General features: G+C 38.0%; 2 protein-coding genes across 2 annotated transcripts in view; both read right to left on the bottom strand.

Moving 5' to 3' along the window:
• The window catches only part of ube2f (ubiquitin-conjugating enzyme E2F (putative)), a 103,413-nt gene extending 102,158 nt beyond the window's left edge, over nucleotides 1–1,255 (bottom strand). The window contains exon 1 of the mRNA XM_034110077.1: nucleotides 1,047–1,255. The gene's annotated coding sequence lies outside the window, so the exon portion shown is untranslated. The remainder of the gene's footprint in view (nucleotides 1–1,046) is intronic.
• Nucleotides 1,256–13,918: 12,663 nt separating this feature from the next.
• Nucleotides 13,919–23,671, bottom strand: LOC117466986 (putative methyltransferase DDB_G0268948). Its single transcript, XM_034110529.2, has 6 exons — nucleotides 21,968–23,671; nucleotides 21,728–21,888; nucleotides 19,013–19,229; nucleotides 16,982–17,085; nucleotides 16,743–16,880; nucleotides 13,919–15,967 (listed from the first exon to the last, which is right to left on the bottom strand). Exons 1-6 carry the CDS (start codon nucleotides 22,076–22,078, stop codon nucleotides 15,871–15,873), a joined length of 828 nt encoding a protein of 275 aa, XP_033966420.1. The 5' UTR covers nucleotides 22,079–23,671; the 3' UTR covers nucleotides 13,919–15,870.
• Between the last annotated feature and the right edge of the window lie 39 nt (nucleotides 23,672–23,710).

Here is a 23,710-nt window from a genome sequence, read left to right as displayed (position 1 = left end):
TAAATGACTATTTAAAACGCTACTTTCAGGGAATTGCAAGCTTTCAAAGAAGTCTGCAACCTCTTTGCCTGGTGCTGTGACATCATTTATTCCAAAGAAATGTACTGTATGACACACTGCTTGTATCAGTCACTCAATGCACATCTGCTGTATTATCCTGTTTCCTTAATTTTTCTGCCCAATATTACACTTAACATTGCAGGTGGTGCAGAAGAAGGTCTTAACCTTTCTAGGGGAGCAGATCACTAACATCTCTGATGACTGTGTGACCAGTGAGCACCGGGGGAACTCATTTGGGGAGCAGAAGCAGCAAAGGGTGAAAGCATCAGGTATCAGAGAGCCATCAAATGTGTGTCACTGAGTCTGACTCACAGCCCAGCAGCCTGAGCTGTCAGTCACTGACACAAAGTACCTGGATGTTAGTCAAGTAGCTGCAGGGGTAGGGGCAGAGCCATGAAGCAGAAGCAAAAAATAGGCTTATACAACTAGCAAATACAATAATGAAAGATCTGCTGTGTAATCAGACCCTGGCTCTACCACACAAGTGTACACACATTGGAATAGTATGTCAAGCTTATTTACATAACCAATATAAAGGATACAATGGTAGAGTGATGTTAAGTGCAGTTGCTCTGTAAATAAATACACCCTGTAACTCACGGGGGACAAAATTAGTACAGCTAACTCGATACTGAAACACGTAAAAGTGCGTATTCCTCGCGACAACACCTTTTGCGGAGCTACAATGAATATGAATGCTAATGTAAACACTTGTATAGGTAAAGTTATAGCTTCGTCACTTTACTTTTTAACTCGTTAACCCACTGCAATAACAAACCGCTAACACTGCAGCTAATAACAGCTAGCTAAAACACTATGTCCAAGCTTTAAAACAGTCTCAGCTAAGGCTTATTTTCCGCACGTGTGCTTAAGTGCACGAAGATATGTCACTTCATTTAGATTCAGTGAAGTCGCACGCGAGTTGTTGATGAAGTATGTGTGCTAGTCGGTGTTAGCTTGAGTGTTTTCTGAGCGTTGTGTTTTACCTTCTGTCTCAGAGCTAGCGCCCCTTGCTACACCATAATAATCCGCACTCCTCGGTTCAAGGCGCTGTCTGCGACTCCAGTCGGAGGTTATAGGAGGCACGTCGGACTGTAAATAACTTTAAAAAGTGATTATTTGGGACTCGGAGTGGATTTCAACTGATTGGGGAATCAGCTGTCAGAACTTCGCTCCGGTGTCATGGGCAACGGAAGCGCAGTGAATGCCGTTTGTTATTGTTGTCCGGGTAGACATCGCGGCAGATAATCAGTTCCGCAGAGCAGAGGTTCCATAGATATCGTGAAAATACAAAGTTAAAGTAATAAAACATTGCAAAAATAATATGCTAGAATTAAAATGCCTGCATTGAAATTGTAACTTCAGTAAACGTTTACATGACGTAATTTTTTTTTAAATATTTATTTTAAATTATACAATGTATTATTTCTGGACTTTACTTTTTTGCAAAATAAAAGAATATAGCCTATATGACAAGAAATATGCTTTTGAATAGTTTTAAAATATGCTTTTGAATAATTTTAAAATATGCTTTTGAATAATGTTGGTGATTCTTTGTGGGAAATATTGAATAACAGTGTAGTGCTTCACAAAATCACACATTAATGTCTCCTGCTGTTCATTTATTTTTAAAAAGTAATGAAAAACATATATCTAAAAAACATTTCTAGAATTGTGCTACACCTTATGTGTGTACTGTTTTACAATTGTTGGTGAAATGATCCGTAATGGATCATATCTGTATTAGTAAAATATAGGTAACAGTAGCTGTGCTATACTATGTCTTTTAGCATTTTGTAGCATCTTTTATCTAATAGTAATAACATCTTCCCGGATTCACAATAAAATGACATTACTTTTAGAAAGGATTGAACATAATGCATACTTAACCCACCCATTATTACACGGACATCGTGCCTTAAAAATAGCACCATTTGCAAAATGGGAAACACAGCCTCACAGTTTGACAGAACAGCTCATCGACTTCTTGGAGCAAACCCAACTCCCCCTAAAGTATTTTGACAAAACTGTGATTCACTCAGCCAGTTGTTTTGGACCCGAGCGGCAGGAGGGCTGTCACTGTAAACAAGAACATGCTCTCAGGTGACCTGCTTGGTTAGACAACGTTTCTTTTTAAAGAAGAGTCTATTAATCTTAGAGCAGATGATTATATTGTTTTTCATCTATATATATTTAGACAGGTGTTGGCCCTCAGGCCTTCTGAGTTTCTCATTCTCCCCCCCCCCCCCAAGCACCGTGTTATGTTCACTCACTTCTCTTCATGTGCTGTGCTTTATATATTGCTTTTGTAATTCAATGGATGCCGACCAAGGACAAAGCAAGCATCTGTATCTATTTGTTTGTAGGACGGGTTTTAAGTTGTAACAAAAAGGAGCGGATAAACTCTTACATTTAAATTGGATCAGCTGAATACTCAAAATGTTAAGCAGAATAGAGAACAAAATGTCATAAATCCAGATGGGATCATAAGAATTCTACAGGAAGGGCACTTTTTGGGAAAATCCCCCTCCCACTCCTCAGATGACTATAATAAATAGAAAACACAGTACTGAAAATAAAGGCATTCACTTTGAAATAAAATATTTCTGTCACTTCTGTGTCTCGGAGCCCGACAGCAGAATAAAGAGGGTAATAAGAAAAGACTGTCGTGCTTCTCTACCCAATGGGGAGTAATTAAGTGACGGAAGATGCACCCTAAGGATTTCAGACTTCTGTTTATCTTTTTGGGCAGCTTTTTAAAAATGTTAAATTAGTTTTTAACTTTGATGTCTGCATAACAATGATGACTTGAAAAATGTTCTCCTGAATAATGAAAACGTCTGCTGTTTGCATGCGGGCTATACAAATTTTAGGGTTTTATTAGTCACTCACTGATGAAAAAAGGTCATGCAATAGTATTAATCATAAAAAAATATGAGGTTGTGTTGTTTACATTTCTAATAATGCATATTCCATTATTTGTTATATACATATATAGATTTAATATCAAACGAAATGTGCCATTTGAAACCCATATAATGGTATTGCGAAACACTTTCTGTAAATAGGTGACCTTAATATAAATGTATAGCTATCAGTTATGTACAATATGTAAAACAAAACAGGTTTGTTTCTGCAATTTTTTGTTGATGCTTTTCTTATTTTGTGTATCATAAAGTTATAGACACATAATCTGCTTTAAACCAATGTGAAAAATAACACACTTACATTTATTTTCTTGAACTTTTAGTGATTCTCCAAGCTAAAGCCTAAAGGGCAGAATTGAAAGCCATGACGAAATATAAACAATTATAACCCTTATTAAATGTACAACAGAATCCCCCACTCTGCCATTCCTGGCTCCTACAAGTGTTATTCTCAATTCTGATGTAGTTCTCAGAAACAATTTAATCTGTGTGGTTGTTCTCATTGTCTTCTTAAATGTGGCTGATATCAGATTTCCCTGTGAACTGGTCAAGGTTCTGAACTGACCAGCAAGCTTGCAGATTCCATAGCAGATGAAAACAAGGACATGGACAAAGAAAGGGACTTTTTTAAATGATTCTGCTTTATGTGAAAAAAAGGCAAAGCAGCGTATGAACCAGGAATGCTGGGGTTGAAACATGAATATATTCAATTAAAACTGTTTTGTCTGCACTTCTTCACAAAACGTCACAAAATCAGAATAAAAAAGTTCCGATTCCATTTGACTTAAGTGTTGTTCACGCTGTTGAGCTAAATCATCAGATGGGGGAACAGCAAGGTTTTGCTAACGTCAGAATGCTAACATGCTTACAGGGACAATGCTAACATGCGGATGTTGGGCAAGTACAATGTTTACCATGTTCCCTTTTAGTTTAGCATGTAAGCATATTGGAGGTATTTGGTCATACACTGAAATTACTGCACACATTTAAATTCAACCTGATGATGGCATTATTTTAAAACTCAGTGTATTGACAACTGTAATGGCAGTCTATTGAAATACATGTTGAGATATCTTAGTCTTAGTTTATCTTCTAGAAAGTATTTGAACAAACATGTTTAACTCATTAAATAAATGTTCTTAAACTCCATCACTTTACAAATAGAATTGTTATTGTTAATTATTATATATTAACATTGCAAGCTAACCGTAACCCAAACCCTAAAAAAACATCTAACACTTGCTCATCACAGCTGCTGCTCTGAAACTCACCTGAGGAACAGGTTACACGCCGTCAGCGCTGAGACGTGATCCATTTTTGCTGAGTTCCGGATGAGAGCCACGTTCAACCTCATCCACCACAGCGGACCCGAGTTCCACTAAAGGCACGCCGGGAAGGGTTTCAGGAGCCACTCCACACTGGGCGAATCACTTCTGGGATCCTACTTTTGCCCGCCGAGTGGATTTAGCACGAGAGGGAGCAACTCTTGCAGAGATAAAGAGTCAGAAGTGTGGTCCCGGCTCTCCTCTCGCCGCCCCTCACACCGCGTATCGCCGCTCCTCTTGCCGCTCCTCTCGCCGCTCCTCACACCGCGTATCGCCGCTCCTCTCCGCGCCTGTGCTACCGGCGGAGATGTAAAGTGGATTAAATAGCCGGTGTAACGCGGTGGGATTACCTTCTCTACTCTGCTGTGCTGCTATAGCTGAGGCCTGGTTCCACCTTGCTCCGGGAACAGCGTGGATACTGTTGTGCTGGACTGGGAGAATGGCGGGTGTCGTGTTTCTGCTGTGCCTTTTCTTGGCTGTGCTGGACAAGGAGAAGATCGCTAGTCGTCCTGAACAATCTACTGGATTCGGGTATGTTCTGCCGCCCGCAGTGGACATCCCCTGTACAGTTTCGGAGGTGTTGCACAAACAATTGCTGGTTGCACTGTCGCGGACATTCATTTCGGAAAACGTTTGTCTTTCTCACATGCCTGCCACGATGGTCCTTCAGAATTGTTTTTTAAACTCTAATCTCACTTTCGCGAAGTTTGCTGGTGACTCTAGAACAGCTGACAATGTATGTGTGTTGATTAAGAGGAAAAGGTGCTTGGTATTTTTATTGTTGTTACTATCAGGAAATGTACAGCAAAATCCAGGTCCACCGAGCAGTATTAGTCAAATAGCTACTCCTGCTGATTTTATATCTAGATCTGGGCTAGGTTTAAATCATTTAAATGTGCGTAGTCTGTTACCTAAATTAGATTTTGTCCGTATTTGGGCGAGTTCGACTGATGCTGATGTCATTGTTTTATCAGAAACGTGGCTAGATAAATCCATTTTGGCCTCTGACATTTACATAAATGGTTACAGTGTATATCGTACTGACCGGCCTAAAAAAGGTGGTGGCGTTGCCATTTATGTGAAAAATAAGTTTTGTGTAACTAATATGGTTTCCAAATCTGTTAGTAAACAGCTAGAATTTTTAGCCGTGAATATTGAGGTAACAAAGGGTCAACAGCTCATGGTGGTGGGCTGCTACAGGGCCCCTTCGGCTGTCAAGGACTCTTTATCGTCATTGGCAAAACTGTCATCACAACTTTCCTACAAGGAAATAGTGCTGCTTGGTGATTTTAATTGGGACTGGTTAACTTCTGTGTCAGAGGATTTTAAAAACCTGTGTACCTCATTGAATTTTACCCAGATTATAGACAGTCCTACTCGCCCAAATATTAAGTCCCCAAATAAATCCTCCTTAATTGATCTAATTTTAACAAATGTTCCACATAAATACTCATCTGTGGGAGTATTTGCTAATGATGTGAGTGACCACTGTGTTGAAGCCACAATTAGGGACACTAAGGTCCAAAAGGTTAAACCACGTATCATCACAAAGAGAGACAAAAAACACTTTGTGGAGCAGGGTTTTTTACATGATCTGTTTGATTTTGATTGGGGTAGAATCAATGTGTGTGCTGATGTAGAAACTGCATGGTCTTATTTTTATCTTGGTTTTATGAAAATTATAGATAGACATGCACCTCTGCGTAAATTTAGAGTGAAGGGACGAAACAATCCCTGGTTTTCTGCTGAGCTGTCCAGTCTCCTTCATGAGAGAAATAATGCTTGGGCTAAGGCTAGGAAATTAGGCTCAGAGGTAGAATGGCTACGTTTTAGGCAGCTAAGAAATAGCTTCACATCTCAAATAAAAAGTGCTAAATCAAAGTACTATTTGTCAGTTACCACAGAAAACCTGAATAATCCTAGGAAATTTTGGAAAGCCATAAAATCGATTTCCACTGGTGATATCCCAAATGAGCTACCTCCGTGCCTTACCACAGCATCTGGCACTATATCAGACAGGGCTACTATGCTAAATTGCTTCAATGAGCATTTTGTGTCTTGTGGCTCTCTGATTGGCTGTGTGAACGCTCCAATCCTTGACTCTGAACAATGTGGTCTGGAAAACCCTTTCAGTTTTACTCCTTTAACTATTGGTATTGTTCATGAAGCATTATCCAAGTTAGATCCTAGGAAACTGGCTGGCCCGGACAACGTAGAACCTTTCTTTTTAAAGATAGCTGCAGATTTTATTGCTCCACCTCTTACTTCTCTTTTTAACCTCTCCCTCAGCATGAACACAATTCCAAAAGTATGGAAGTCTGCTTATGTCTTGCCTTTACTGAAAGGAGGGGAGGCAACTATTTTAAATAACTATAGGCCAATCTCTAAATTGTCAGTTCTGGCTAAGGTGCTCGAACGCTTAGTGAGTGAACAAGTAAAGGAGTTTTTATGTATAAATGATATCCTGTCTAAACATCAGTCAGGATTCAGAAAGAAACACAGCACCATCACTGCGACAATGAAAGTGGTAAATGACATTACTACTATTTTAGATAATAAGCAGAGTTGTGCAGCTCTGTTTATTGACCTTTCCAAAGCATTTGACACCGTTGATCATCGCATTTTAAAGCAGAGGCTACTCAGTATTGGCATATCCAGCCTTGCAGTGGGGTGGTTTGTGAACTACCTCTCTGAAAGGTCCCAATGTGTTCATTTTGATGGACTGTCTTCTGAATGGTTAAACATTTCTAATGGTGTACCACAAGGTTCTGTTTTAGGACCACTTTTATTCTCCATATATATTAACAGTGTAGGTGATAATGTGGATGAAGCTACTTTACATTTTTATGCGGATGATACTGTGATGTATTGTGCAGGTCCCTCCATTAAAGAGGCTGTTGTTAAATTACAGGCTGTTTTTAACACTATTCAGACTCAGCTCTCTGAATTAAAGCTTCTTTTAAATGTGGATAAAACCAAGGTAATGCTCTTTTCAAAAGCTAAAAAGACACCAGAGCCTGTTTTAGATATTGTAACTACGCAAGGAAAAAAACTTGAAGTTGTTGCCTGTTACAAATACCTTGGTATCTGGCTTGATGATTGTCTCTCTTTTAAACTTCATGTCAATAACCTGCTTAAAAAACTGAGGGTTAGGCTAGGTTTCTTCTACAGGAACAAGTCCTGTTTCTCGCTTGAGGCCAGGAAAAAGCTAGTCACTGTGACCTTTTTACCTGTGCTGGACTATGGTGATCTGGTCTATATGAATGCACCTGCCAATTACCTGAGCAAATTGGATGCTGCGTATCACAGTGCTCTGAGATTTGTCACAAATTGTAAAGCGCTTACCAGTGTGAGAAAAAGTTTTTAGAGAGTACTTGTCCATGGACAAGTGAGTTTGGCAATGTACTTGTCCGAATACATTTTTCACTTGTCCAGAATTGACAAAAATTGGGGCCACTGGAATCTTCTTCTTCCTCATCGTATTTTTTACATTTTCCCACAGTTTTTACAACACCGCTAACGTAAGTGAGCGGTAACATTTTACTGCATCACACAAAGGGTTGGGTATCGTTTGGATTTTAACGATTCCGGTTCTGCTTTTCGATTCCGGTTATTTTCGGTTCTCGATTCCGGTTCTTTGAGAGGGTAAATAAGTCCCATGACAAACTGGGAGAAAAATATATTTATGAAAACATTAAGTCAAATCTGTATTCCTATTTACAAATCACTTCATACTGTTGAATTTCTTACGGTTATTGAATACAATTATATAAAAATAATCTCTGCATTGTTTAGTTAGTTCCAAGTGGTGCAGTCTGAGAATGTACAAAGACTCCAGCTCATTCAAAACTCTGCAGCTAGACTACTTACTAATACCAAAAGGAGGGAACACGTTAGTCCTGTCTTAGCTACTCTACACTGGCTTCCTGTAACTTTTAGAATTGATTTTAAGGTACTTCTCCTCATATACAAGGCTCTAAAAATGGACAAGGACCCAGCTACATTGCTGACTCTCTAATGAACTACACACCTGCCAGAACACTGCGATCATCAGATGCAGGTCTACTAGAGGTCACCAGAAAGAGTCATAAAAGAAGATCGGTGATGCAGCCTTTGTAAACTACGCCCCAAAACTGTGGAACACGTTACCCAACAATATTAGGGAAGCCAATACATTAGGCATTTTTAAAAGGCAGCTTAAAACCTATCTTTACCAAAGCATTTGACTGATTTTACTCTATTATACTGCACTATTCTCTGTGATTGACATTGCACTATTTCTCTGTTTTATTCCCCATGTTTTTATTTTTAATTATTTTATCCCACTTTATGCTTTGCTCTTGCTGCTTGTTTTACACAGATGTTATGTCTTATTTTTTACTGATGTAAAGCACTTTGAACTGCAATCCCCTGTATGAAAGGTGCTATACAAATAAAGTTATTATTATTATTATTATTATTATATTTATAGCCTATAGGCCTAGCGCTTTTCTACAACTCAAAGACACTTGCACGCTTACACATGTCCTGCAATACACATGCTGCAGCTGCCCAGCTGCTCACTGTTTGTAAAAGTTAATAAATAGTATAAATAGCATTTCAATAATGTACTTTCTATACCCTGCTTCATAAACAATACTGACATCCCTGTGCTCCTCCGAGTCTGGGGGTCCGGGGATGTGAGGACAGCGCGAGGACACAGACAGGGAGGCTGCTTCACTTCATAAAGGAAATGGTGGTCAATATTAACAACACAGGAGCTAAAACGCTTAATAACCTTCATTACGTGTTAGAGAAAGAACATAAGAACGTTTGACAACGATGAGGCTGTTAACGGGCAGCAGATCCGCTGTGTGTAGAAAGAGAGAGAGAGAGACGCTGAGCTGCACCGAGCAGCGATCAGCTGATACGGAGCAGAGAGAGAGCTGCAGTCCGCGGGGCTCGGCCTCGCCTCCTGTCCTCACAACTCTTATTAATCCCGGTACCGGACAATTGTTATTTGTTCCTACTCGGAACCGAGTTTTGCTTCCCAACCCTGCCACGGTGCTACACTTCCCGCCCCGCCCCCGTCTAACTGTACAGAAAGCGTTGAGATGCATTTCCTTAGGAATCGACAAGCAGAACCGAAACTAACATTTCTAAACGAACAATGGCGGACACGGACAATTTGCGAATGAGTTCTGCCTTTTGTAAACTGAATGTATCAATAATTTGTCAATAAATCGGGGCGAAAAACGTCACTTGTCCGCCGGACAAGTCAATTGAAAGATCTACTTGTCCGATATTGTAAATAACACGTCCCGGACGGTGGGACGTGTACTTTTTCGCACACTGGCTTACACATCACTGTACCCTGTATGCCAAGGCAGGTTTACCATCACTCTCTGTACGGAGGCTCAGTCATTGGTACACGTTTATCTATAAAGCTTTGTTGGGTAAACTCCCGTATTATATCTGCTCTCTGATAACACGGAGAGCTGCAAGCAGCTATTGTCTGAGGTCACATGATGTAGTCTTGTTAGATGTGCCAAGAGCAAGGACGGTCTTAGGTAAGACAGCTTTTATGTGCGCAGTTCCACTTGCTTGGAACAATCTTCAGCAAGAATTGAAACTGAGCAATCTCATTCCTCTGCATGTTTTTAAAGCTAGGCTAAATGAAATGCTTGCTGATACAATGGGCACTTGTAAATGTCTATAACTATGTATCCTGTAAATATAATGTATAATGTCCTTTATTGTTTTATGTTTCATGTGGAACCTATATGCTGCAGGTCTCCCTTGAAAAAGAGATCTATGATCTCAATGGGACCAATCTGGTTAAATAAAGGTTTGGTATGAAATGAAATGAAACACCCAAAAAACTAAACCAATCCAACCCTAATTAAATGGTCCCTAAACATACATTTTATAAATCCAAACGTTGGTTTGAAATAATTAAAATATAATAAATACAGACACATTCCAAGGGAAGTACAAATGTGTCTCACAGTGCAAAGTTGTTTAGAAGTCCTTAGTGATAAGCAACTGCTGCCTTAAAATCTCTTAAACAGACAGATTAGTAATTATCAATCACATTCCATAGTTGTGGATATCCCACTAAAGTTGGTACATTTAAGTTGACCCTTTATAAGATGCATTTTCTTAGTCTTACAGTATACGTCAGCGAGGGGAAATAAGTTGGGAACACCACCAGTTACATGTACGTTAAAGTGACATGTTGCTGTCATTTTAATCAGACTGTGAGTGTGACTGCAGTGACAGTAGCCCCAGTGCCTTTAATCTTACTCATGTAGAAACAAAGTGTTGCACCGGGGGCTTTGCTCTTCCTGCTGGACCACATGGCCCACATGATGGTCTACTCAGTTTAAGAGGGAAAAACGTCTCTGCTGCAACAACACATCCTGTGTTATGCTGTGTGTTCACTTTACTTCTGCTGAACTGTTGTAATACGCTGCAGAAAGAAAGAAAGCACATCTGCTCAGCTATAGCTAACCTTACAGATACAGTATGTCAATGAGGACACCAATGTTGTTTACAACATCGTTAGGAACAAATAAATACAATTGTTCCTACATGGAACTTCTTCTATAGATTATCTTCTTTGGGGTGAACTGTCCCTTTGATTTAAATGATGACTTATTAGCAATATTCCTTTCGCATTAAATATTTGCCTTGGCAGCGTGATATGATTGACACGTGTAGTTTTGAAGAAAGAAAAAAGTACAGGTCTACGTGAAACTACTCACAAGATCTGTGGATTATTTTCTCTTTTGGGGTGAACTGTCCCTTTCATTTGAGATGTAGTTTATTCACAACATATAAAAAAAATTTCCACAGCCTACTAGTGCTATTAGTTTGAGCACAGATCCCGCCTGTGTGATGTTACGCACAGCTCTTAGAATGGTGAGATGGCAACATCTGTGCAGCAGACACACCAGACACTGCTCACTGTTTGACTCTGAAGTCAGTCCAACTCACTCTGCATTATTTGAACATAACAGGAGTAGACTAAAATGCTGAGTCACCATTTATACATACAGTCTATGGTCACCATCTGAGCATGGCATCATTGATGTGAAGACTAAAGAGGCAGAGTCCATTTTCTTCTGTCACAGAGAAAAATATAAGAACTTCCTCTCTCAGACACACATTACATAACGTGAAACTTTATTGAGATGACCAACTTCTGTTTGAGCAGTAAAATCGTCCATTATTTGAATATGGGAGGAGAAGGAAAGACTTTTCTCGAGGTTGATACAAATGAGCAGGCAAATTGTGTCAAACGCATATTTGTATATTTAAATGTGAGTGCTGAGAAAAAATCCCTTTTTTGTAGACTTTGGTTTGTGTAAGTCCTGCATTATCCCTTTAACAACAGTGCATATATTACATTAAATATGGCTATATAATGCTATTAAAGTTGTTGTTCTTGTGTGTTTGTGTTTAAAAGCGTCTTTGAGCATTAGGAAAAGCACTATAAAAATCCCATGTATTATTATTATAATAAGTTAAGTCTGTGACATCCACAGATATACGAGGTTTAAAGAAGGAGAGATCTTATCATGAAAAGAAATAAAAATGAAAAACAGATTGATAATAAAAACATATCACTTGAGGCTCGACATGTGGCGAGGAGAGATCTGATTTCACGGGATGGGAAGGTAATGTTTTCCCTCAATAATCTTCCAGACAATAGCACCATGTTTGTAAGAGATCTGAACGGAACTCTGTGCTCATACAGCTGCAACAACAGATACAGAGGAAGGCTCGGATTCACCAGATGGTGCCATGGTTCTTTTTTCAAATGAAAACCTTGAGCTATTGCACATGACCTCACTTACCATTTGTGATGATTCACCATTTAAACCTCTAATGAAAACTACCATGTACATACAATACTTTTCTGTTCTCAAAACATGTTTTTTAATTAACTTCACTTTGGTTTTTGGATGCCGCCTTCCTTTCTTTTTTTCAAATAAAAGTGAGAGAGGGTATATGTACAACCAAACCTTCAATAAGACAGTCAAGAGTGAAAGTTCTAAGACGAAAACACAGACAACAACACCCAAACTGGACGGCCATTCATATTACAAAATATCAATGAATTGTTGGTAGTAGTGAGGGACTACAGTACATGCACTGCATGAATCAAGACAGAAGTAAACATTATAACCAAGAATGTACCTGTTTTGATCAATAATACTGTCTTTTTTACCAAAGCAATGACCATTCAAATACACATACCTTTGGTAAAATGTTATAGTATGACTGGTATTCAAATAGCTCTATGTTAAAAGATTTAAAAAAGCTTCTCTCGTGCAGAACAGACAAACTAGCCAACTCAAAATGCAGGTATTGTTCTCTGACCATGTCTGTCCATGGCCTCAAGTCATGCTAAAAGCTATGCATTGTCTAACTAAAGGCTGAACATTTCTGCACTGCCAACACTAAAACGTGTTTGTAATAAATGTCTCCCTGACTAAGATTCAAAACCTAGGAAAGAGACCAGACCAACACAGATGAGGGCATTTGGGATGTTTTTTTGTTTAAGAGAATGAGGATAAAGAAAAAAGAGTGCAGGATTCTGTCAGAGCAGATCTTCCAGTGGTGGGGAAATGTAGCTGAGAGCATTTCCACACAAACAGAGGGGGATGCTACAACAACAGGCCTGACACGCATCACAAACACTACTGATGACCAAAACTGTGAGACTAAGGAAGAATCGAAGGATTATATATTAGGACATATAATGTAGTGTAAAAAAAGATATCGTATAAGGCAAGTAAATCAATCCAGGTAGTCTGCAATGTCATAGAGAAAGAGAATAGCTGTCACTGAGAAACTGTAGAGCCATGTGAGACTATATGGACAAAAGTGTGAGTACAAAATCTCTGAGAATAAAAAAAAGAAGCAAAAAAAGCAATCCATCACAATTTTTCTCTCAAAAAACTTGAGAGATGGTCTGTTACTAAAGCCACAACAAACTTTCAAAACACGTTTTTTTCTTCCCATATGGCAAAGATCAGATACAATAATATTGTAACAGAAATCACTCTGCGCGATTGAGCTCGAAATACTGATGATACTGAAATACTGGAGTTTTCTCTGTTTTAAATGTATGTTGGTTGAGATATGACTCTGCTCAGGTTTATGCCTAATGTTTATTCAAATGCACGTAAAGATTACTTTTGGTAAAGCACAGTAATTAAATGTGCTTTTTTAAGGATTGATAACTCTCAGATTTCTAGCCTTAGTGAGGTGTGTGAAGATAGTTGACAAGAATTATAGAAATCTGAAGGACAGCCTGAAGAAAGAACATTTAAGACTGAACATAAAGAAGCCCAGGCTGTGATGAGACCTTTAAGCCTGACAAAATGAAAATATATTTTTGGGTCAGACTTTTGCCTGCAGCAGAAAGCAGACTTCTTCTCAGCTCTGACACATTGGACTTTCCTTTCTTCAGTCAAATATTGAACAGGACATATCAGTGTCAGTAGTATATAGAAAATAAACGGAATACAGTGGGGCATAATTTGATCTGTTGTATGCAGTGTTGAGAAAGCTAGTATGAAAGGTTTAACTATTGACAGATTGACAATGAACTGGTAGTGATGTTAGTAAACAAATTACCAACAATTGAGTTTATTTAAAACCATGCCCACATTCACAGGTCATACATAACCAAAGTGAAATAAAAAATGCCCTTAAACAAATTATTGACTCGCACCATTTTAAACCGACTTCACATGTCAATTACAGTTAAAGCAAAAGTAAAATAATCTAAAAATAACAACATTAATTTCTTTCTAAGTTTCAACATTGTTTGTTGTTTTAGTAGCTAAAAAAAGTAATGAAACTACTTGAACTCGTCACTTTTGATCGAATGTCTCCATCTAGTGGTATTTTAAACAACAGCCTTTCCTTGTTCACAGTGAAAATCAATGACGACACATAGCAGAACCATATTGAAGTGTAGCTACTGCTTTCACATAATATACACAAAGAGCTGTTGTGAACAAATTGACATTATGGCCGGATGCAGATATACTGAGGAGTAAGTATGTGCAGCTTTTTACCAGCTTAGCTTGGTTAAACTTTAATCAGTTTTAATTGCATAGTCGATTATTTGTACTAAACCATTGCTTTCCCAATCTATTGTTTTATTGTTGTAATCTCTCCCACTTTTGTTTCCTCTCAATCCGACAGCCCGTATTTCAGGGGTCACCAACTACATTTGTCCAAGGGCCAAAATTAATCCAAGAGACACTTTCGGGGGCCAGAGATTTTTATATATATATTTATATATAAATCATAATAAATGATAACACTATAATAATTGATTAATATGTTCACTTTATTGAAAAAATAATCTTTTTTTTAATAAGCCTGTATCCGGGGTAATAAAACTGAAAGCAGTCCTGATTGGCAGGGAAAGGAATCAACTTTTTTATTTATACCTTGTCCTGATTGGGAAACGGTTGCAGGATATAAGAAAATTGTTTGCCAGTCACGCAAAAATGTCACTGTCAAAGAGCCTCAAGTGTAAAGTTGACGTGGAAAACCGCAGTTTTAATGAGGAATGGACGGATAAATACGCATTCATCATGTCATCGTTCAATAAGGCTACACCTGTTTGCCTTATCTGCAATGAAATGGTTGCTGTTGCAAAAGAGTACAATCTCAGGCGTCATCATATCACAAAGCATGCAACTTGCTCACTTTTTTTGGGAAGTAACTAAGTAGCTACATTTACTCAAGTACTGTACTTAAGTACAATTTTGAGATACTTGAGTATTTCTATTTTATACTACTTTGTACTTCTACAACTCAGAGGTGAATTGGGTACTTTTACTCTACTACATTTATTTAATATCTTTAGTTACTATGTAGATTTGAATTAATGATGTGAAATGTAAAGCACTTTATAATCAAAACAGGCCTACATATTATTCGGAAAGGGGCCAATCTGCACAATGACTACTTTTACTTTTGGTACTTTTTAAGTACATTTAGATGCTAATACTTCTTCACTTTTACTTGAGTAACAACATATTGAATGCAGGACTTTTACTTGTAACAGAGTATTACTAGTATACGCTTCTACTTTTACTTAAGTAAAATATCTCAGTACTTCTCCCACTTTGCTTACTTCAATTTGAAAGAAAATCTTTTCAGATCACATTTTGACACATTCTATCTCAGTTTTTTTAACAATACAATAACTGGAGTGTAAAAACGACAATAGCACGAAGCTAGCTGTTCCGCGTGTCCAGTCTTTGTGCTAAGCTAGGTTAAGCTAAGCTAAGTTAAACTAAATAGCAGCTTCTAATTTAGAATGAATTAACAAGAGTAGGATTCATTTTTTCTCATTTAGCTACCAACAATAAGATGAAGAGGAATATATCCTAAAATGTTAAACTATTAAACAGTCGGATCAAGCTTTAAGCTAGTAACATCTAATTCAATTGTAGAGAGATGTCAGAGGGGATTGTTTCACAAAGGGGGAGTTGACAGCAAAGTTACTCGTTTTTGAATCTGTGAGTGCTGGCAGCAGTCAGTCAGGCTTCCTCTGGTTTGCAGGCCAGGAGACAGTAATATCTCACAGACACCTCCACCTCTGTCTCTGCAGAGGACACCTTCATCACGGACATCAACCTGAGGAGACAGCGGGTCATCGTTAAGTAAAAAATTACCTCTCCAATATGACCGTTTTAAAGAAATCATGGTATATTTGTCATGTGTACATCATGGTTTGCTTCAGCTATAAAACAAATGTAAATACAAATTGTTATATCATAGCCTAAGTCTGTAGCCTACTATATATGATCAGGGTTGGATAGCAACAGACGTAATGTTATCTGGACTACAAAATCAGATAACAAAAGTAACTATCATTTAAAACAGAGCCTACTGTTGTTGTTGTTGTTGTTGTTGTTGTTGTTGTTGTAACATTGTCAACGTTAACTTGATGACATTTTTGATTACATCTCAAATTATAAAAGAGTAAATTACTCCTCTCAGGTTGCCAATTGTGTCAATTGATTGAAGTAATTATTGTTTTTTAATGATATATGGAGTTTTGATTACTTTGCATTCATCAAATGTTTGGAGCTTTGTCACTGTTTAGTAATAATATGCAATATTTTCGATGTTTAATTGTGAAATAATATTAAAAAAAATCACAATTTAAATTACAAAATGGTCATTAACTGTGTTTTAAAATACAAAAGATGATTAGTGTCACATATAGCTGAGTTCAGAGGTTAATGTCAGACCTCAAATAAATGTTCACACTTGACCCCCTTAACCTTTTCCAGACTAAATAAACTCACCAAACCTGCTACTAATACTTTTCACAGAGCATTGTCAAATGTGTGATGTGCACACATATGTACATTTTACTGTATGTATAGTACAATTTGCCATGTACCTGTGACTGATGTCCTGAGACAGGGCGGTGGCTTTCTGCAGGTCTTCTCTCACCAAAGTCTGATAGCTGGAGAAAGACTCCACGAACCCCATGAAGCTGGAAAGAGGCATGGGCCTTTTCACACGCACACACTCATGCCTGTAGTACAATTTGGAACAACACAGTCAGTACCATATCAACCATAGATGATTTTCCATTCTAAACCAAACTTGCAGAAAACAACTATAAGAAGCTCTTACCACTCCTTGTCAGGATAAGGGAGGGATTTATACGCCTCCCGGTACAATTCAATCGAATTGGAACCAAGGTGGGCACTGCGGTAAGGAACCAAGGCCGCATAGAACTGGTACAACCAAGAGATAGGAAGTTAGGAGATTCTTTATCACTATCAATAGAGCATGTCTTACAGATGTGTTTGCTTCAGCTATTTAACACTATAAACAGCTTTAATACCTAGCTTTGTGTGCATACTTCTACTTGTTTTAAAGGTCCCATGTCATGGCCATTTCTACTGATCATAATTCCATTGTTGAGGTCTACTAGAATAGATTTACATTACATTGTTCAATGTTCCAAAATCACATTGTTTTTTTCATACAGCATCTCTGTATAGTATGTTCACTCTCGGTCCTACACGCCTTGTTGGAGCTCCTGGAGCGGTGATTGCACGTCTGTTGTTTCTCAACCATTCCTTGAGTTGACCTTTTCAACTATTGAGAGAGGGACAATCCCGTATCTCATTTGGGAGGCTATTCCACAATGAGCTGCCTTTAATGGAGAGGACATTTTGTCCAAAAGTTGTCCGTCTATGGTGGACTTCAAAAGTCTCCTCTGGTTTCTGACCTAGTGCAGCGTCCAGTGTGTTTTTTGTGGATGAATTCCCCTAAGGGAGGGGGGGACAGTCCATGTAAATATTTATAAAATAAACACATACTTTTAAAAGACTTACAATTGTCAAAACTCAAGAAATTGTGATTTTCTAGGATGGACTTTGAGGGTTTGTGACTTTGCAGACCGTTTACATGCAGTAAAAGCTACATAACACACAAGGGGACGGGTAATAACCGGAAAAGCATGACATGGGACCTTTGACACTTTAATGGTGTCTGCCATCCACTCATCATTGTTTTTGCAACCTAAGTGAGTGAAATTAAGATCCACTAGATGGTGCCGTTGTTCATTTTTAAAAGGTGCCTTGATTGGTTCTGGACAGAAACTCAACTGATGAGAAGACTATTGAACGTGTCATGTGTTTTTCGTGCTTTTTTAATTTTCTGGGGAAAAAATCTCAATCTTAGTGTTAACAGTTCCAGTATTATTGACTGTGCTGCACCACACTGAAACCTGCCTCTTTACAAAAACACACCTCTTCAATCTGGCTTTTAATGTATGATTGTTTTTATATTATTTGACTTTAACTTATATATATTTATTTGTTGTTCTTTTCTTTTCACTATATCTGTAAAGCGTCTTTGAGCACCTGTAAAAGAGCTAACAAAATAAATCTATTATTATTATTTAGGTTTGAACGTTTAAGCAAATTATTATTTAATTGGCTTTAATTCAATTTCATTTAATTTAAGGAACTACTTGGAAATTGTCAACTAGGAATTTGAGTATAGTTTATCTAACTCTGCCCTCTCCTTGTGTCTGGAGGAACTACATTTTGCTTACTAAAAGGAAGGAACAGGAAGCACGGGGGTCTTGTGGCACAAACAATTGTTGATGAGCCAAGGGTAATATATTGTCAGTAACGATGATTAATTGCAATCTTATTTTATTGTGAAAACCAAACTAAAACGGCTTGTATTTTGCAAAATAACTACTTCCAGTCCCTGCAAATCTGAGTCAGCTAGCTAAAAATAAGATAAGACTGCCCCCTCCTTAGAAAAGGTTAACATTAGACATAGGTTTGGCTTGAAATTGCTACGATAAAGCTCAGATCATGCTAAAGGTAAATACTGAAGGTTCCCATGGTATTTGAGGTTAGCTTGGTTTTGATGTTCTGCTGCATGATGTGTGCTTTCCTTGGTGACATCAAAGCTGTAATGTAGATTGTGCAGGGTTCGAGATATTCAGGTTTTAAATTGCTAAATCGGCAATCTAAAAGGGGATCAAACTATAATATTGTGTGCATGTAATCTGTCATGCTTACTGGGACGCTTCAACACAACCATTGTAAATGTAATAAGTTAAACCTGTTCCTCATTGCTAAACAGCCTTAAATGTAGCTGAGGGAGTTTCACTTATATTACAGTAGGTGAATGCACCTCTTGGCAGATTTGGTTGAGTGTCTGAGAGCAGCAATCAGGGTAGCTGAGCTCCATTTCCATGGTGTAGTTGAGCAGAGCCATGCAGCCCCGGGGCTTCAGCACTCTGTGGGCCTCCTGCAGGAAGCGTGGCCGGTCGAACCAGTGGAAGGCAGACATGGCTGTCACCAAGTCCACTGAGCTGTCAGCCAATGGCAGCTCCTCAGCAACACACTGTCTGAAGAATAAACAGCCGAGTTGAACTTTGAATACAGCGCCGGGGATTTCAACATATTTCATGCCAAAGAACCCTGGACTTAAAGAAATAGACACTACCTACTACATATGTAGAAAATGGAGTTGGATATTAAACTGGGACTACAATAATGTGTATGGTGTCCTAAAGCGCCATGTACTGTATAAACATACTTTTTATTGGTGCATTCAATACTATGCTGTAAAAAAATAACATGTCAGAATAGCTTAAGAATTCCCAGAGATTTAACATTAGCTAGCTCACGTGATTACACACAGATTAATGGGTAACAAATAGGCTATCATTAATGTTATCCTCATTTAATGTTGTATTTGTATTTAGACATTTAGTAGATTACCATACACAACACATTTGAGTCTCATATTAGCTTGTTTGGTGATACTTTTACTGTCAAGTTTAATATCAAATGACTCAGTAAGGATAACCACCTCCTGAATATCATTGCTTCTAAAGTAGTTCTATGGTAAGAATGGCCTCTGAGTGAGGTGAGTGACCTGAAAGATACACGGTGTTGCCACAGTTTGCTGCTTGCTTCACCAAAGTATTTTAAAGGGACATGTCAACAGAGGGGTATTTAGTTGATTGCGATTTGTAACAATAGATGCTGCCAAATCCTTTGCACTGTCGCTTTAAGATAGCAAGATCAGCAACTGCTACAGAGTTTTAGCCAGTAAGCTCCTGCTCAACTGGAAAAAAGAACATTTTGAAATGAAGTTTCTTGAAGTTTTTTTTCAATATTATATTTTATACAATACTTTTTCAATGACTTACGTGCAGTGAGTGCCTGGTTTGTTAACTGCACTGTGATTTGTTTGTATACATCCTCATAAGGTGAACGTTTACTTATTTGGACTTTGACAGGTTGCAGCATATATAAACTTGTACAAATGACTCACTGCTTATAGAAAAGCATAGCAGCAGTACAATTCCCAGCAACAAAATGTAAGATGTAACATTTAAAATTGCTTTGGTAATTGCTGAATAATTTGAGATTTAATATGGTATTTTATTTAGTTAAAATATATATGATGTGCAACAGCATGAGAACAGCACCATTGTATTTTTTAAGGTTTTGAAGATTTCTCACTTCTATAACCAACCCTGTGTAATATCAGGTTATTTTATTTGTACCCGTAGGTAGATTCTATTTGCAGAGAAAAAGACAAGGGTTCCATCCTCACACTAAAAATAAACACAAACAACAGACACATCTCTAATAAAGGACTAGTAAAAGTACAAGTATACCCTGCTCAACCAAATCTCAAAATATTTAAAAAACATTTTAAGAAGGAAAACACTAGTACAAACATGGACATTCAAAATGCACAATTAAATACATAAATACAAATAAGCATCTGTGTGATGCTCCTATGATGTGTTAATTTGTGCAATAGCTGCTGGGATAAAACTGTTTTTATACCGCTTCGTTCTACTCCTTGGGACAAGTAACCTCCGGCCCGAAGGAAGAAGCTTGAATACTGAGTGCAGAGGGGGGGAGTCATCGTCTAATATGGAGCTGGATAACCGCTGTAACTGCCTGAGGTACAGCGTCTCCAGGTTTAGCTGTGGCTCACCAATCAGTCTGCTGGACCACTTTATGATCTGACTCAGAGAGTTTCTGCTCTTTAAAGTCAGGTTACCAAACCATGACATTAGTGAAAAAGACAGAATTGACTCGATAAAAGCACGATAAAACATTATCATCATGGTTTTGTCAATGTTAAAATAGGACAGTTTCCTAAGACAATACAAACGCTGGTGCCCCCTTTTGCACACAGCTTCACAGTTTGGATCAGAGCTCAATTTTGAGTCAATAATTGTCCCGAGATATTTGTATGATTGCACAAATTCTACTTTCTGATTCTGGATTGTTAAGACTTCATGTATGTGGGGATGTCTTCTAAAATCAATGATCATGTCCTTGGTTTTGCTTATGTTCAGTTGTAGATAGGACTCCTCACACCACCTGACAAAGTCGTCAATGATAGGGCCGTGGCTGGTCTCATTGTCCTGGAGCCTACTAACAATTACAGAGTCATCTGCATACTTTAAAAATATGATGAAATATATGAAATCATAAATGACACAAACATTCATACTTTACAGTCCGGTGCTGATAGGACATTTGATGTCTTACTGCATGACCAACTTTCACCAGACAAGGGTCCCATTGTTCTTTCTTTGACGAAGATTCAATAAGCTACTTTTCTTATCAGATTTGTTTGAACTAAATTAACATGTATTGTTATTTGTAGTGTTTATTTAAAACAGTTGTTAGGCTTGCTTGATTTCACACTCTTTAGCCAAGGAAAAACAAATATATCCCAAGAAAAAAAAGGATTGAATACGATTTGAAAGTTGCCTACAGAATACATGCATGTCTTTAATTTATTTCCTTTGCAAGCTCCGACTCTAGTTAAAAAAAAGAAGCTTATTTGTGACTGTGGGTTTGTTCATACTTGTAAGTGATGTTTGGCTCTTTGGAATGCTGTCTAGCCATTTCCACCTGGGCAGGACTAACGTCTGTCGCCACCATGGAGGCAAAGTGTTTGGCCAGCAGCACGGTGCCCTGTCCTGATCCGCAACCCACATCCACCGCCAGCTCAAAGGGATGTCCTTTCTGACAAGATATTTAGCACGTTAAAATAATTACACAGCCATGATCACCACCATTTCCCCCCCCCCCCACTTGTACTTACATGCTTTTCCAGGAAGTCAAGCACCTGTTGTATGAGATTATCTGATGGAGAGATCCTGAACTTCCAATAGGAAGAAGCATGGTCTTTGCCCTCAAACAGACGGTAAGTCATAGCAAGTTGGTGCCTCTGTCAATAGCTGAATAAGATAAAAAAACAAACTAGAGCAATCTATTCTATGTTCGATTGTTTATTGTATAAAAGGAGCTAACTGGTAGTCACAGACACACACACTAACCCAGAAAGCAGAATAATTCAACAGGGGAGCTCCATGGGAAAAGGGACGGCCCACAACTGAAAGGCCTCTTGGTTTGTTTGTTTGTTTGTTTGTTAATGAAGGCCTTTAAAGGGATAGCACCAAACTCTATTATATGGTCTGGTTTCTAACTTTTTTAGACAATGCTGTGTTTCGAGAGTAATCCATGATAATTACGTTGAATGGAAATCAACGTCAAGCTGTCAAGCTCAAAGGTCTGTTTGAGTAATTGGGTCAGCTTATGTGATTTTCTGTCAGAACCAATGGGGACCCTATGGAGAGGATGGGGGTGGGGTACCAATGGAATGTGTACAAGAATGTTGTTATAACGACATCCCGCGTAGAACTCTCCTCTTTCTGAATCTGTTGGCAATTCAACACAATGGTACTCTTTAACTAGGGGTGCTTGTTATTCATTCTCCGTGCTGTAGAACTGTAAAACATAGGCAGGGAGCAGCAGTTTGGTTTAGTCCATTTCCTGGTGTAAAAGGCAATGCATTTAATTGTAAATAAAAAAAAATTCACAATGGTTTTATTGGGCAATCATATAAAAAGTAAGCCACCTTACCATTGTGATTTTAATTGATCATACTTAACGGTTAGTAAGTCTTCATTGGTTGCATTAGTTTCAAATGGACACCACATACAATCCAAAGCTTTGATTGCACCATGAAGATTTTTCTTTTTGTGAGAATAGCTTAAGTTTAACAGTCATTCCATTCATTTTCCAATATACTTTTGTGCAACTTTCATCACTACACAATCTTGAAAGCTGAATATGAGATTTTTTTGGGTTGAACTAGACATTTTATTGCTCACTTGTGTTTCAATACTATACATTAACACCAACAAATTAACCAGCATTAAACCAATAATCCTTATAATTAGTTGGATCTTTCTATTTTACTTCCAAAACACAACTCTTATGGAGACTATTCCAAAAAGCACATGTCAAAATTGATCAAAGTGTATTAGGTTTCTGCCACAAAATCCTTAAAATAGAGTAACATTTTTTAACATTAGGCATTTTTTTTATTACAGTACAGATGGGTTGGCCTTCTCTTTCTTTGTAAGAAGCTGTGCTGTGAATAGCTACTTTGATTTCATTACAGTGTACAAAGCAGGTACATCACAAACTCTGCCAAGCAACGAGCTGCCTTCTACCCACAAAAAAAAGAAAGAATAAAGAAAAGGCAAAGATGCCATTCAATTAAGTAAAGAACCTTGGCTAAAAAACTTAACTTATCAATTGAAGCAAAGCATCTAAGCACCAATTTTGTGAAATAATAAAGGTAGGTTGTTTCAAAAAATAATATCCAGTTATGTAACCTCTCATGGTTCAGCTGCTCTAAAGGGAAACAAATTGAAAGGAAGTTACACTGCAAAAGCAAAACTTCAAGACTAGAAAGAGACAGTAGATGTTTAGTCTATAAAGTATTTAATAAATCATCTGTAAACTGGTCTAAACATTGTGTAAAAGATGATATTCT

This window comes from Pseudochaenichthys georgianus, chromosome 21 (assembly GCF_902827115.2).
Source record: "Pseudochaenichthys georgianus chromosome 21, fPseGeo1.2, whole genome shotgun sequence".
Taxonomy (NCBI): Eukaryota; Metazoa; Chordata; class Actinopteri; order Perciformes; family Channichthyidae; genus Pseudochaenichthys; species Pseudochaenichthys georgianus.
This window is presented reverse-complemented; position numbering and strand designations above follow the sequence as displayed.

Bases quoted from the DNA above. Each gene is read 5' to 3' on its own strand.
- LOC117466986 (XM_034110529.2), bottom strand. From the start codon at position 22,078: ATGACTTACCGTCTGTTTGAGGGCAAAGACCATGCTTCTTCCTATTGG. The intron at 17,086-19,012 runs GTGCATTCACCT...TGGTTGTACCAG, and splicing joins TCAACCAAATCTGCCAAGAG to TTCTATGCGGCCTTGGTTCC. The intron at 16,881-16,981 runs GTAAGAGCTTCT...ATTGTACTACAG, and splicing joins CCTTATCCTGACAAGGAGTG to GCATGAGTGTGTGCGTGTGA.